This window comes from Protopterus annectens, chromosome 2.part0, assembly GCF_019279795.1.
Source record: "Protopterus annectens isolate FY-2018-M chromosome 2.part0, PAN1.0, whole genome shotgun sequence".
Lineage (NCBI taxonomy): Eukaryota > Metazoa > Chordata > Ceratodontiformes > Protopteridae > Protopterus > Protopterus annectens.
This window is the reverse complement of record NC_056728.1, coordinates 1,334,958,222-1,334,974,097: the sequence shown is the minus strand read 5'-3', so window position 1 is coordinate 1,334,974,097 and position 15,876 is coordinate 1,334,958,222. Positions and strand designations below refer to the sequence as shown.

At 39.3% G+C, this 15,876-nt stretch overlaps 1 protein-coding gene across 3 annotated transcripts in view; it reads left to right on the top strand.

Annotated features, from left to right (window-relative positions):
* LOC122793475 (myosin VIIA and Rab interacting protein) overlaps positions 1-15,876 on the top strand; it is a 2,819,605-nt gene that overhangs the window by 2,567,262 nt on the left and 236,467 nt on the right. For all 3 annotated transcript variants that reach the window (XM_044061523.1, XM_044061522.1, XM_044061521.1), the window contains one exon: positions 5,468-5,528. In XM_044061523.1, the coding sequence (XP_043917458.1) occupies positions 5,468-5,528 (61 nt within the window). The remainder of the gene's footprint in view (positions 1-5,467; positions 5,529-15,876) is intronic.

The window sequence follows — 15,876 nt, the reverse complement described above, 5'->3', positions numbered from 1 at the left end:
GAATTGTCCACAACACCTGCACATTATGTCCACTTGTCCCTGAGGTGCTGTGCACAGGTGTAACATCTAGAAATTGTAGGCAACAGCTGCATATTCTGTGTATGTGTCCCTGAGAATCATTGTGCAGGTGTAACATCTAGGAATTGTCCACAACAGCTGTACATTCTGTGCACATGCCCTGAAGTGCATTGTGCAGATGCAATATTTAGGAATTGTCTGCAACAGCTGCACATTCTCTGCACGTCTATGAGGAGCAATGCTCGATTGTAACAAATAGGGATAGTCTGCAACAGCTGCATGCTCTGTGCATAGCTCTGAGATGCATTGTGCAGGTGTAACATCTAGGAATTGTCTAGGAGTTGTCTGCAACAGCTTTACATTCTGTGCACGGGTCCTTATGGTGCAGTGGGCAGGTTTAACTTCTTGAGATTGTTCACAACTGCTGCACATTTTGTGTACGTGGCCCTGAGGTGCAGTGCACATGTGTAACATCTAGGAATTGTAGACCACAGCTGCACATTCTGTGCACATGCCCTGAAGTGCATTGTGCAGATGTAATATTTAGGAATTGTCTGCAACAGCTGCACATTCTGTGCATATGTCTATAAGGAGCAATGCTCGATTGTAACAAATAGGGATTGTCTGCAACAGCTGCATGCTCTGTGCATAACTCTGAGGTGCATTGTGCAGGTGTAACATCTAGGAATTGTCTAGGAGTTGCCTGCAACAGCTTTACATTCTGTGCACAAGTCCTTATGGTGCAGTGGGCAGGTTTAACCTCTTGGGATTATTCACAATTGGTGCACATTTTGTGTACGTGGCCCTGAGGTGCAGTGCACGTGTGTAACATCTAGGAATTGTAGGCCACAGATGCACATTCTGTGCACATGTCTCTGAGGTGTAGTGGGCAGGTTTAACATCTAGGAATTGCCCACAACAGCTGCACATACAGTATGTGCAGATGTCCCTGAGGTGCAGTGCATGGGTGTAACATCTAGGGATTGTCCACAACAGCTGCACATTCTATGCATGTGTCCCTTGAGGTTCAGTAAGCAGGTGTAACATCCAGGCATTGTCTGTAACAGCTGTGCATTCTGTGCACAAGTACTTGAGGACTATGAATAGTCTGCAACAGCTGTACATTCTGTGCACGTGTCCCTAAGGTGCATTGTGTGGGTGTAGCATCTAGGAATTGTTCAAAGCAGCTGCATATTCTGCACATGTGTCGCTAAAGTACAGTGTGCAGGTGTAACCCCCTAGGAGTTGTCCGCAACAGCTGCACATTCTGCCCACGTGTCCCTGAAGTGCAGTGCATGGGTGTAACATCTAGAAATTGTAGGCAACAGCTGCACATTCTGTGCACATGTCCTTTAGGTGCACTGCATGGGTGTAACATCTAGGAATTGTCCACAACAGCTGCACATTCTATCCAAGTGTCTCTGAGGTGCAGTGCGTGGGTGTAACATCTAGGAATTGTCGACAACACCTGCACATTATGTCCATGTGTCCCTGAGGTGCAGTGCACAGGTGTAACATCTAGAAATTGTAGGCAACAGCTGCACATTCTGTGTACGTGTCCCTGAGATGCATTGTGCAGGTGTAACATCTAGGAATTGTCCACAACAGCTGTACATTCTGTGCACGTGCCCTGAGATGCATTGTCCAGATGTAATATTTAGGAATTGTCTGCAACAGCTGCACATTCTGTACACATGTCTATGAGGAGCAGTGCTCGATTGTAACAAATAGGGATTGTCTGCAACAGCTGCATGCTCTTTGCATAGCTCTGAGGTGCATTGTGCAGGTGTAACATTTAGAAATTATCTAGGAGTTGTCTGCAACAGCTTTACATTCTGTGCACGGGTCCTTATGGTGCAGTGGGCAGGTTTAACTTCTTGGGATTGTTCACAACTGCTGCACATTTTGTGTATGTGGCCCTGAGGTGCAGTGCACGTGTGTAACATCTAGGAATTGTAGGCCACAGACGCACATTCTGTGCACATGTCTCTGAGGTGTAGTGGGCAGGTTTAACATCTAGGAATTGCCCACAACAGCTGCACATACAGTATGTGCAGATGTTCCTGAGGTGCAGTGCATGGGTGTAACAACTAGGGATTGTCCACAACAGCTGCACATTCTGTGCATGTGTCCCTTGAGGTTCAGTGAGCAGGTGTAACATCCAGGCATTGTCTGTAACAGCTGTGCATTCTGTGCACAAGTCCTTGAGGACTATGAATAGTCTGCAACAGCTGTACATTCTGTGCACATGTCCCTGAGGTGCAGTGTGTGAGTATACCATCTAGGAATTGTGTACATGTCCCGGAGGTGCAGTGCACATGTGTAACATCTAGGAATTGTAGGCAACAACTGCACATTCTGTGCACGTGTCCCTAAGGTGCATTGTGTGGGTGTAGCATCTAGGAATTGTCCAAAGCAGCTGCATATTCTGCGCATGTGTCGCTAAAGTACAGTGTGCAGGTGTAACATCTAGGAGTTGTCCGCAACAGCTGCACATTCAGTCCACATGTCCCTGAAGTGCAGTGCCTGGGTGTAACATCTAGAAATTGTAGGCAACAGCTGCACATTCTGTGCACATGTCCCTTAGGTGCAATGCGTGGGTGTAACATCTAGGAATTGTCCACAACAGCTGCATATTCTATCCAAGTGTCCCTGAGGTGCAGTGCATGGGAGTAACATCTAGAAATTGTAGGCAACAGCTGCACATTCTGTGCAGATGTCCCTGAGGTGCAGTGCATGGGTGTAACATCTAGGAATTGTCCACAACACCTGCACATTATGTCCATGTGTCCCTGAGGTGCAGTGCACAGGTGTAACATCTAGAAATTGTAGACAACAGTTGCACATTCTGTGTGCGTGTCCCTGAGATGCATTGTGCAGGTGTAACATCTAGGAATTGTCCACAACAGCTGTACATTCTGTGCACATGCCCTGAGATGCAGTGTCCAGATGTAATATTTAGGAATTGTCTGCAACAGCTGCACATTCTGTACACATGTCTATGAGGAGCAGTCCTCGATTGTAACAAATAGGGATTGTCTGCAACAGCTGCATGCTCTGTGCATAGCTCTGAGGTGCATTGTGCAGGTGTAACATTTAGAAATTTTCTAGGAGTTGTCTGCAACAGCTTTACATTCTGTGCACGGGTCCTTATGGTGCAGTGGGCAGGTTTAACTTCTTGGGATTGTTCACAACTGCTGCACATTTTGTGTACGTGGCCCTGAGGTGCAGTGCACATGTGTAACATCTAGGGATTGTAGGCCACAGCTGCACATTCTGTGCACATGTCCCTGAGATGCAGTGGGCAGGTTTAACATCTAGGAATTGCCCACAACAGCTGCACATACAGTATGTGCAGATGTCCCTGAGGTGCAGTGCATGGGTGTAATATCTAGGGATCGTCCACAACAGCTGCACATTCTGTGCATGTGTCCCTTGAGGTTCAGTGAGCAGGTGTAACATCCAGGAATAGTCTGCAACAGCTGTACATTCTGTGCACATGTCCCTGAGGTGCAGTATGCTGGTGTACCATCAAGGAGTTGTCTGCAATAGCTGTGCATTCTGTGCACTCGTCCCTGAGGTACATTGTGTGAGTGTACCATCTAGGAATTGTCTGCAACAGCTCTGCATTCTGTGCATGTGTCTTTGAGGTGTAGTGTGCAGGTGTAACATCTAGGAATTGTCTGCAACAGCTGTACTTTCTGTGCACGTGCCCCTCAGGTGTAATGTGCAGGTATAACATCTAAGACTTGTTTGCAACAACTGTACATTCTCTGCATATGCCCTTGAGGTGCAGTGTGCAGGTTAAGTGGAGTAGTTGCTCAAAGACTAGCAATATATCCTACTTACATTGACTTTACAAAGTTAACTGTTCAGTATACAAGTGCAATGCATAACATTTCATTCCATAGGTATTTCACTTGAGCATTGCAGTTCAGGTTTTGGATAACCTGAGTATACAGAAGCAGTTAGTGCTGGCCTACTATAGGGATATGTACTGCATCCTCATTTTTTTGTGGCATGACTGTTAGATATTACACTGGGTAACTAGGTCCTGGATTAAAAAATGTATTGACTGTAAGTTGAGTGACATAATTAGTTAAAATATTCTAACTTTGCTTACAACTGGTCTGTAATACTATTTGATCACCACTGGACAGTTGAAGGGTATAGATAATAAAGTTGATGCAATTGATTGGCGTGTGTGTGTGTGTGTGTATGTGTATGTGTGTGTGTGTGTGTGTGTTTTGGGAAGCAGAAGGAGTTGTGTCTTGCACAGCATACATCTAGCAGAAAACCGTACCCAATGCAAATGTGTTGATTCATTCCTTTAGCCACAGTCAGATAACTAGGGATGTACACACTCAATACAATGGATGTAATTGCTGTGTGTGTGTGTGTGTGTGTGTGTGTGTGTGTGTGTGTGTGTGTGTGTGTGTGTGTGTGTGTGTGTGTGTGTGTCTGTGTGTGTGTGTGTGTGTGTCTGTGTGTGTGTGTGTGTTTTGGGAAGCAGAAGGAGTTGTGTCTTGCACAGCATACATCTAGCAGAAAACCGTACCCAATGCAAATGTGTTGATTCATTCCTTTAGCCACAGTCAGATAACTAGGGATGTACACACTCAATACAATGGATATAATTGCTGTGTGTGTGTGTGTGTGTGTGTGTGTGTGTGTGTGTGTGTGTGTGTGTATTATAGGATGGTTACAATGGGTTCTTCTATTTAGCAGTGATCTGCAATCCATTACTGTACCCATTATTTCAGTATTTATTCAATCATTTGAAAACAGTCATACTTGAAAATAAATGCAATCGCAGTGGCAGTACTAATACACAAAAATGGAACAGTTGAAAGTACTGAAAGGCAGATCAGGAATTCTCACTATAAGTTGCATTTCAGTCAATCTTTCATACAAATACAGCTATCAAAATGAGCATGGAATACACCAGTAAGCTATGTAAAACTAGTTTTCTGAAGCAATATGAAAACGTCACCACTATTACAAAGAAGGTAGACTGATGCATTACACAATGCTGCACTGAATTCCAAAACAATTTTCCCTCACAAGCACTAATGCTTATGCAACCCTTACATTACAGCCATCAAGCTTCCTGAAAAAAATGAAGGTAAACAACTACTACATAGAACCCTTTACATAATTTATAAATATGTATCCAGTAATCTGAAATGGTTTACATGCAAGTATTAAATTTGAACCTCCTCGAAACTAGAGAATACAGTAGTTCAAAGAACAATGCAGCACAATTGCAATATAAATAAAGTACCTCAAAACTGTGATTTAACAGTTTATGTAAGAATAATTCATGAACTTACTGAGGTTGATATGTAGACTCTTGAAAAGTTAAAACATCAGCATAAAATAGAAGTTCTTCTTTTGCTGAGTCAGGATATTGTGTTTTTATATTTAAAACAAACCCTTACTTTTGCAGGTACAAACTATAGACACATCAAGACAGCAAAGGAGAAAACTTCCTGCACCGCCTTCTCTAGGTATGTAAATAATGGGCTTGTCTTCATAAGGAGGACATGCATTAAGTTTATGATGTTGCTTTACAACAAATAATTCTGTGACAGTGTTCCATTAAGCTAGCATGACTGTACAATATTTTAGAAACTTACAATTTCTTGTAGAACATAGTTCATTTGTCAAATTTACTTCTTAAAATCATTAAATCTCTAATTCTGATTAGTGAGTAAGATAAGCGTACACATTATACAAAGGATCCAGCTATGGAATATTCAGTATATGATCACCATGTGAACAGAAAGGGAGATCCTGGGTAAAAAAAATGGGCAAAATGTCTGAAATCTTACAAAGAATCTTAGAGGTCTCAACCAAAATTGAAAAATCAGTTTCCAAGAAAAGGGAAGTTATACAGAATTTTATTTATGTATTTACACTTTGTTGACCAGGTTAGTCCCTCCAGCTAATGGCATCATTTCAAGGGAGACCCAAAGTGGTATTCATACTTCAGTGAATCCGCAGCTGTGATTCAGGCAGCTAAGCTCCAGGAGACCCAGTCATCTCTTTGGGAGTATCATCATGCTATAATCAGCCTTCAGACCAAGTCAGATGATACACAGAATCAACAGAGAAGAAATACCCTCCAGCTACCAGGATCCTACAATTATTGAAAGGGTGCATCAATTGTTGCATTCAAACCATCATCCAGATCAGCCACCAAAACAGATTATATTTAAATTACAGAATTATGCAGAGAAAAAGAAGCTTTTGCAAAAGGTAAAAGAAGGTAGAGACTTCCAGTGAAACAATCAAACAATAAGAATCTGTCTGTACTTCTCCAAAGAGGTGGCTGAAAATGAATGTCCTTTGCAAGTGTGAGGGCTCTGTATTGTAACAATTCCCTGCTTTAATTTCTGCAGTATCCAGTTATATTAAGGATAAAAATGGAGTGAAAGGTGGTACAACTTTTTCATCACTTGAAGACACTTTAGTGCTCCTGCAGAAGAATTTGACAGCAGTGGATTGTCCTAAACTTTCTTTAAAAGAGCCTATAGGCACTTCAGCCACTAAAGCACCAAGGCAATGAGTATAGGTTAATTAGGCAAAATTCTACAAGAGGACAGAGAAATATGCAGCAATGTCAGAACCACTAAGCAAGGGATCTATGGATAGCTGTTGATAATATAAATTACGTATGCAGACTGAGGAGTCCAGAGAAGCTTCCTTGCAAAGGACAGCAATGCCAGTTATTTAATACATCCATTATTAGCCACAGTTGTCAACAATCTACAGATTTCCATAAGAAATCAGCATTACAGCAGGACCATCTTGAATAGGGAGTGGATGGAGTTATTTTATTTTATTATTATATATTTTTTGATAAAGATTTTTAATGGAAGTTCTTGTTTTGTGATGATGTAATTTTTTGTAAACACCATAAGATGGAGTTTTTAGACATTTGTTGTGGTGATGTAACTTCCTTTTTGAGTCACATGGTAGTTTTAGAGGGGTATTTAAAATGTGTATTTTTTTTGCCTTTTATGTCTGAAGAAGTTTGGTGCATTATTGTTGGACGAAAGCGCTCACATTAAATAGTTTAAGAGTTTTTATGTGCATATTTTCTTTGTTACCCTTTCCAGTTGTGTTTATTAGTTTTAGTGTTGTTTTTTTGCATTTTTAGGTTTGTTTTGTGATGGAGACGGCAGCAGGGAATGAATACAGTACGCCATTGCTCTTTATACAGGGCGTGCCGAATATAAATGTAGCTGTTGGCAATCTCACCTTACTCATACAGCAGTTGACCCAACGAGTTGACAAGCTATCCCATAGACTGACTCCCTCCTCTGTGATGGTTAGTCTGGAGACTGTTTTAAATCAGAGATTTGGATTGAAAGATCCTCGGACAAACAACATGACTTGGATTTTTCCCATGTGACTCAAATAAACCACTTACAAATGGGATTCCAGTCGAATAATACTAATGACGCTGGTGAAGATATCAATACACCTGTCAGTTCTTCTACAATTCAACAGCCACCTATAGGGCTTATTGGTGTTCCGTTATTAAAAGACTGGTTGAATAAAGCCTTGGACAGTATGGATAATATATCTAGCTTAATTTCTGGAGCATCGGCTAATGGTGGAAACATTCTCAACAACTTGAAATCTTTTTACTACAAACTGGTAAAGTATAAGAAATTACAGCTTGAAACTGTCTATTTAAAAGAGTTCCTACGTAGACAACACATCCTGAAAGAATTAACACATTGGCGGTTCCCTAATGGGTAGGAACCGAACTCTCTTTTTATTTCGAGCGGCTAAAGTTTTTTGACAAGCAGGCATGTGATTTTCTCGAGCTGTTGATTAAGCATTACTCTAGTTTAATTGAATTATTGGCAGTGGAACTAGAGGTGCTTGATAAAACAATTAGAACTGATACAGACTTTCAGCAATATAAATATGAGTATAGCAGATTATTCAAAGATATTGATCAGTACATGAGTAAACTGAGGTTAAATAAACTGAAAAAATTGAAAAGGGATAAATGCAACTATGAAAAAGGTGTCGCTTACCCCTAGCCTCCACCTTCTCAAGCCTGGGGGAATACAAGTGGTTTTAATTAATCATGGGCTCATGATAATAATGTGGAAGGTGTTAATATAAATGGTTGTGACGGAGGGGGGTGAACATGGCAATACAGCATCGGGACAGCAACTTAGGCGTAGTGACCACCTAAAAGAGCAAAGACTACAGCAACAAACTGTTATAACCACTACAAACAGCAAACAATCCAATAATCAACATTTTCTTACACCCCGAGGAGGAACCAATCCAATGGGAGGAGGAGAGGTGGCCAGTGGCAAAACAGGTCCCGGAAGTCCAATCGTCATCGGAGATGAATTATGGCAGGGTAATTGACTTCCTTGGTCCCAAAAAGGTTAGAGAATAAGTACAGATTGTTAAGAACAAGCAAGCTGACTTTAACATCTTTAATTATGCTAATTTTGAGCTAGAAGAACCACCAGCTAATATTTTGGCTAGAGGTTTAATGTTTGTCCCCTCACAGAGGGCTGATATTGCTAGTACTCTACTTGATTTAAAATTGTTTATACGTAAAATTTAGCAGTACCTTTAATCCACCAATGCATCTTGCATTAGTTTTTTATGAGCATATGTATGAAATGGATATAAGGACATTATTGGGAAAACAAGGAAAACAAATTAATTATAATAATTTTAATAAGGAAGAACATGAATTGGTCAACTCTCTACAGGATTCTAATGTTAAGGTTATGAAACCCAACAAAGAGGGATTTTGGTCTTTATGGATAAGGGTGATTACCAGGCTAGGATGCTGAAAATTTTATGCACGGATATGTATGAATCTGTTTTTTTGAACAAAATTAATGGGGTTTATTCCAGGATTAAATCACACATTAGTGACCTGCTGATAGATTCCCATATTGATATGTGTTTATACAACATTTTTAATATGCCTTCACCATTGATCCTTGTGATCTTTGCAATTCCCAAAATCCACAAGGACCTGAATGACCCCCCCCCCCCGTGCGACCTGTAGATGGAAGAAATTCCATTACGTTTGCTTGTGTGAAACTTGTAGACAATAAACTGAAGAGATTTCTAAATGATTTACCTCAAATTTGTAAAGACTGTTGGTCCTTTCTTGAAAGTATAAACCACTTGGAATTTAAAGGCAATTATAATTTCTTAACAGTTAACATTAGGGACTTATATACGGTTATCCCCCATGAGTTGGATATACAATGGGTAACCGATTTTCTAATGAAAAAAGGAGCACCTACTGAGGACATTAGCTTAATTGAAGCATTAATGGATATTATTTTTATCAATAACGTTTTATGTTTTGAAGGTCAGTATTAGCTTCAAAAAAGAGGTGTCACCATGGGTTCCCCATTTGGGGCCAGTTTTGCCACTGTAGTTGTAGTGGTCTGGGAGCGTGACTATCTTTTTGTGAACCTCACAATTAGTGATCCAATGTTTTTTCACCCATTATTTGGATGATATTTTTATCATCCTAAAAGGTGGTTTTGAAGTAGTTTTAGAGCTATTAGAATATTTTAACAGCTCTACAGATTTTTTTGGAGTTTACATCCCACTCTAATTCAGAAGTAATTCTTTTTTTGGATGTCAGATTAAGAAAGTATAGGATTAACTCTAGATATATCTCAAAGATTTTCAGAAAGAGTACTTACTCTAATTCTTTTCTACATTTTTCCAGCACCCATCCTTTTCCTCAGAAATTATCTGCTGTTAAAAGACAACTAGTTAGAGCAGCTAGGATGGTTATGCTGGAAGAAAAATTTAACAGAGTGTCAAAATTTGAGAGATGTTTTGTAAATGAGGTTATCCAGTAACCCTAGTGGACCAACTAATAGAAGAGGTCCAAGAAAAGAGAATTGTAAGGCATTTCAAGCCAATTTTAAGTGGCGAGTTGGGGTTAGTGAATATTGGATGTGAAGTTGACCATGGGGAGCCCCCAATATGAGTAAACCATTAGGAAATAGTTATGGTTTGAGTTTTATAACTCCCTTGACTCTATTAATTTAAAAGAGATTTTACATAAACATTGGAGCCTTTTGATGGATGCCTTAACATTAGATTAAAACTGGGTGCTCATCCTCGAATTATATTCAAGAAAGGGATTAATTTTAAGAGCCTTTTTGAATCTAAAATATCCCTTATAACTAGGTACCCTGGCATGTATAAATGTGAAGCTTGTGCTTATTGTAAATACGTTGACACTGGTAGCACTTTCGCAGTATGTAATACTAGATATGATATAAAGGGTAGGTACAACTGTAATTCTAGGGATGTGATTTATCTAGCTAAATGTTTACTATGCGAATGTTTTTACATAGGTAAAACAGAATGCAGATTTAGGGAATGAATATAAAACAATTTATAGTATTACTAAATTACATCCTCATAATGCCATAGCCAGGCATATATAACCCAGAGGCTCCCTTCACTCTGGAATAAAATCCCAGTCCAGGTTAGGCAGAGTCCCTCATTGACTCTCTTCAAGAGGAATGTTGATGAGTGGATGGGAGATTGTAGGTTTACCCCGGGTATCACTTCTGTGTCACTGTTAGACAGAGGCACAGTATACTAACCTCAAAAAAGGGCATAGCAAAATAAATTTAAAATGGGTGGCGAAAGCCAAACACATTCTGGCTAGGCTTATAAATGCCCTAGGGCAGATAGCCTAGTATGAACCTATGAACCTATATCTTTATACCCAGACCACCACTTTAAATTTAAAATAATTGAACAGGTACCCAAGGACAAAAGGAGTGGTCCTTGGTCTTTAAAACTGGAATGTAGTGAATAAAGGTGGCAAGTTAGGTTAAATGTGTATAGCTTCCCTGGATTAAATTATTTATGTTCAGTTCAGGTTTTACTGAAACGTAAAGCTTTGGAAAGATAACAGCAATCTGAAGTTGATTTCTAACTTGTTTTGTATGTCTTAACTGTTATTTTATTTTATTATTATTATTTTGTTAAAGATTTTTAATGGAAGTTCTTGTTTTGTGATGATGTAATTTTTTGTAAGCACCATAAGATGAAGTTTTTAGAATTTCTTGTGGTAACTTCCTGTTTGAGTCATATGATAGTTTTAGAGGGGTATTTCAAATTTGCATTATTTTGCCTTTTATGTCTGAAGAAGTTTAGTTCATTATTGTTGGACGAAAGCGCTCACATTAAATAGTTTAAGTGCTTTTATGTGGGCATTTTCTTTTCTGCACTTTCCAGCTGGGTTTATGAGTGGATGGAGTTGTCAGTCCTGTCTTACATAATCACTATTTTTAATCTAAGTAAAAAAGCAGTTTTGATGCTCATTTAAAGGTATTGTTGAAAGGTGCAACCTTTCTTCCATGTAATAGTGCTCATATAGCCACTATTTTATTGGAGTTATACTCCTGGACTAGAACATTGGATTTTCATTATGTTTTTTGAGGATTTGTCAATGCCTAATGTAATTTCTGTTGGCCTGTATGAAAAATAAGTACTTTTAATTGAACACTTAATGTGACTATAGCTACATACATTAATACAAGTGAAAATTAACTATAGAAGATTATATTTAGTAAGCCTAAACATAGTTATTATAATTCAAATGAAGCAGAAATACATGCTTTGACTGACTTCTATCAGTACTCAGATTTATAAAAGCCATTAAAGTTAACAGAATAGTAGTTATGAATTGTGATAAATATGTTGCTAGTAAATTAACTTTGATAAATATGTTGCTAGTGTGAATGCTTGTTTTGTAGCAGATGATGCTAATTATAAACAAATATTGCTGATTACATTACTTGAAAAATGCAAGAGAATAAATGATTATTTGATGGAATTACTGGTACAAGGTTTCATTGATACTGAAGTTTATAATACATTTTTGGCAAAGGAGCCTAGGATTGGAGGCGTGTTTAGAGTTCTGTTCTGTTTACACTTGTAGGAGGGGCTGAATCTAAAACTGCATATATTTCTATTTTTAGCACAAAAAGTAAAATTGTATGTTAATAATTCTATATTTTTTGATCTTTTAAAGGACTATCAGTTTAAGTGCGCAAAAACTGTATTTTGCTCAGTAGATATAAATTCTTTATATATTGCTGTTCTACAAGAAACTGGATTCAATTATGTAAGACTGTATTTGAGTCATAAAACTGGCATGACTGTAACTAAAACATAACTAACTAAATAAATAAATATAAATGTTTATGGTATTAAAACTAGAGGGATTATAGATGCCTAATATAGACATTCCATGGTTTGCAATAATTATAAAAATAGTTTTTTTGTAATAGCTCAGATTTTCTTACACCTTAGGAATTGTAAAGGTCAGTGAATTATATTGGCAGATATTGCTGAATGCAGTTAGGTTTGAATGAATGAATTAATGAATTAATTAATTAATTAATATTAAATGTTACTTAAAGTTTTTACCTGGTTATTACTATTGACACAGTGGTTTATAGCACTCCTGGTATTTTTTTATATATTTTGTTATATTTTTTGTTGTATATGTAATGCACAAATTTTATAATGGTGCAGTCTGATCACTTTAAAATGTAATTGTCCTGAGTAATGTGATTTTTTTTTATGTTATTTAAACATTTGATGCTTCATGAGCTGTAGTTTTGAAGAAGTTCCTACAGATTACTGGAACAAAAGTACTAAACATTTAAATAAACAGTGTCATGCATTGTTTAAATGCTTTAAATATATAGGATTAAGATTGGGTCTCCAAGCACAGCTTATTGTTGTTTGAGACATGGATTTCAAAACATTTACCTTGAAAGCAGTGAAGTAAAGCACTAGAGATGGTTCTTTACATCCATAGTGAGAGTACATATATGGTCAGAGAGGCTCGAATGTAATATTTTATAGTGCATGTACTACCCATTACAAGGAAAAAATGTAAGAGTGTGAAATGTGTTACAGTTTTGAAAGCCATAAAACACTTACGGCCAGTACAGGAACACCAGGCAGAAGCAAACTGTCTTTCAGAAGAACTAATGGCTTTAAAAGCTGTTAGCCAGTTCTTTCTGCCATACATTTTGGTTAAAAGTTTGACAAAGTGAATTAGCTAACCTCTTTTAAAACTGTTTCCACCCCAGCTTTTAAAGGTATTTCAGCCTCTGCTGCTGTTCTATGGTGGTCAGCCCTAAACACTGTTAGCACTAGCACAAGACTAGATCTAAACCATGCTTATCTGTGCTTAACAAAAGCTTATTAAGCACATTTCTGATAAAATTGCTTAGTCTTTTTCACAATTCTGGAGCATAACCATGGTGCTCCATGCACTGCAATATGTTTTTTATGGAATGCTTAGATTTAAAGCGACGTATCTTAAAAGCAATGATTATTGTTGCTGTGTATCATCCACCCACAAACTAATCACCCTGGATGTACATATCCCACCTCCACCCCCAGCACAAAAGACCACCGTGAAAAACTTCTCAAAAGCAGACTTCACTCTTCTTAAGACTGAGATGGTATCCTTTAAGCCCACTGTGCCAGTGGATACCACATCCCACAATGCCGAATCCTTCACAAATGCTTTTTATGGACATCTCCAAGAATGCATGGATCATGCAATCCCAAACAAATCCAAGTCCCTCTCCACCAAAGGTAAGCGTCCTGTCTGGTGGACCTCAGCCATAAACAAATTGTATAACAAAAGAAGGAAGATACTGCACGTCAGAGCAAAATACCATGAAGGGAAGACATCTCTGATCAACATTAGCAGAAAACTATGTTCTCTCATAAAAACATCCAAGGCCAACTTTGAGAGAAAAATCGCTAAGGACACTAAAGATAACCACAAAGCCTTCTTCAGCTATGTTAGAAACCTGGGTGGAAACCCTCAGATATGCTCAGAGTTGGTTCACAACAACATAAAATACACTGAACCCACAGATATTGCCAACATTCTGGGTGACAGGTTCAGTGCAAATTTCTCCCCTCCTTCACCCCCAAAAGAAGAAATACTTATCCCAGCTGAATGTAATCTCCCTGTCATCTCAGATGTCCAAGTGAGAACCGCCCTAAACAAAGCAAAAAACACAGCATCAATGGGACCTGACGGTATCCCGGGTTGCGTGTTATGTGAACTCCAAGAGGAGCTAAACCCACACATAAAAATGCTATTTAACTTTAGCCTTACTTCGGGATATGTACCTGAACACTGGCGTACAGCAACAGTGGTCCCACTCCACAAGGGGGGTGCCTCTACAGACCCTGGAAACTACCACCCCATAAGCGTAACCAGCCTGGTCTGCAAAGCTATGGAAAGAATCATTATGGAACTCATAAAGAGAGACATAGGGGACCTACAGACACTTGACCCCACCCAGTTTGGCTTTGTAAAGGGCAGATCCTGCCTTTTAAACCTGGTTGACTTTTTTGAAACAGTCACTAGAGCCATTGATGAGGGCAAAGCAGTCCATACAGCATACCTGGACTTGGCTAAGGCCTTCGACACAATACCCCACTCAGGCATCATAGATAAGCTCAACAGCTTAAAAGTAAACCCTTATGTCACTAGATGGGTTGCAAACTGGCTAAAGGACAGAACCCATAAAGTTAAAATCGCTGTAGCAATGTCAAACTCAAAGCCAGTCACAAGTGGTGTCCCACAGGGATCTGTCCTGGGACCCCTCTTGTTCGGCATTTATTTCTCAGATGTTAAAGCAAACATGGGAGGGCTGTGGCTGACAAAGTTCGCAGATGACTGCAAACTAGGCGCCATAGTCGATACACCAGCAGACGCACACATCCTACAAAAAGGCCTAACAGAAATGGACAACTGGTGCCGGAGTCACGGCCTTAAACTAAATGCCAAAAAATGTATAGTCATCCCCTTTGGGAAAAACAAAGTACCCACAAATTATCACATAGACAGCAACCCACTGAGTACAGAAAAAGTAATCAGAGACCTAGGGACCCAAGTCGACAGCGACCACTCATTTGACACCCACATTGCCAAAGTGGTTAGAAAAACATTCTACCTTGCACACCTCATCATGAAGGGATTCACATCCAGATCCAAGGATGTCATTGTACCCCTATATTCCTCCCTCATCAGACCCATGATTGAGTACAATGCCCCATTTGGTATGTACCTCACCCGGCATTTGCAACAGCTGGAGAGACCACAAAAGTACCTCACCAAGAGGATCAAGGGTCTCCAACATATGTCTTATTCTGCCAGACTAAAGAAACTTCAGCTCTATTCAGTAGCATACCGCCTGCTCAGAAGTGATCTCTGCCTGACGTACAAGGCCATGTCCAATCAGGATCTGATGGACATGCTCCACCTCAAAAAATCCAAATCCATCAAGACCACGAGAGCTAAAGACTTAAACCTTGGCACAAGTATGAATAGGACATGCTGGAGGGATAGATTCATAACCCAGAGGCGTCCCATGCTTTGGAACAGGATCCCAGTTCATATTAGGCAGAGCCCCTCACTGACTCTCTTCAAGAGAAATCTTGATGAGTGGATGGGAGATCGTAAGTTTACCTCAGGGGTCACATCTGTGTCACTACTAGACAGGGGCACAGTAAACTAATTCTATTATATAAGGGGACCTTCATTGTGTCACTACTAGACAGAGGCACAGTATTCTAAATTTATTCTGTACAATTTTTGTACCATTTCATGGGGTGGCAAAAGCCACATCACTATGGCTAGGCTTACAAATGCCCCAGGGCAGATAGCCTAGTACTATACTATGAAACTATGAAACATATCCAAGTAGTTCTGAATTATACTTATTATTCAAATGGACACTAGAAGGCTAGAAGCTGTGGCACCACAGA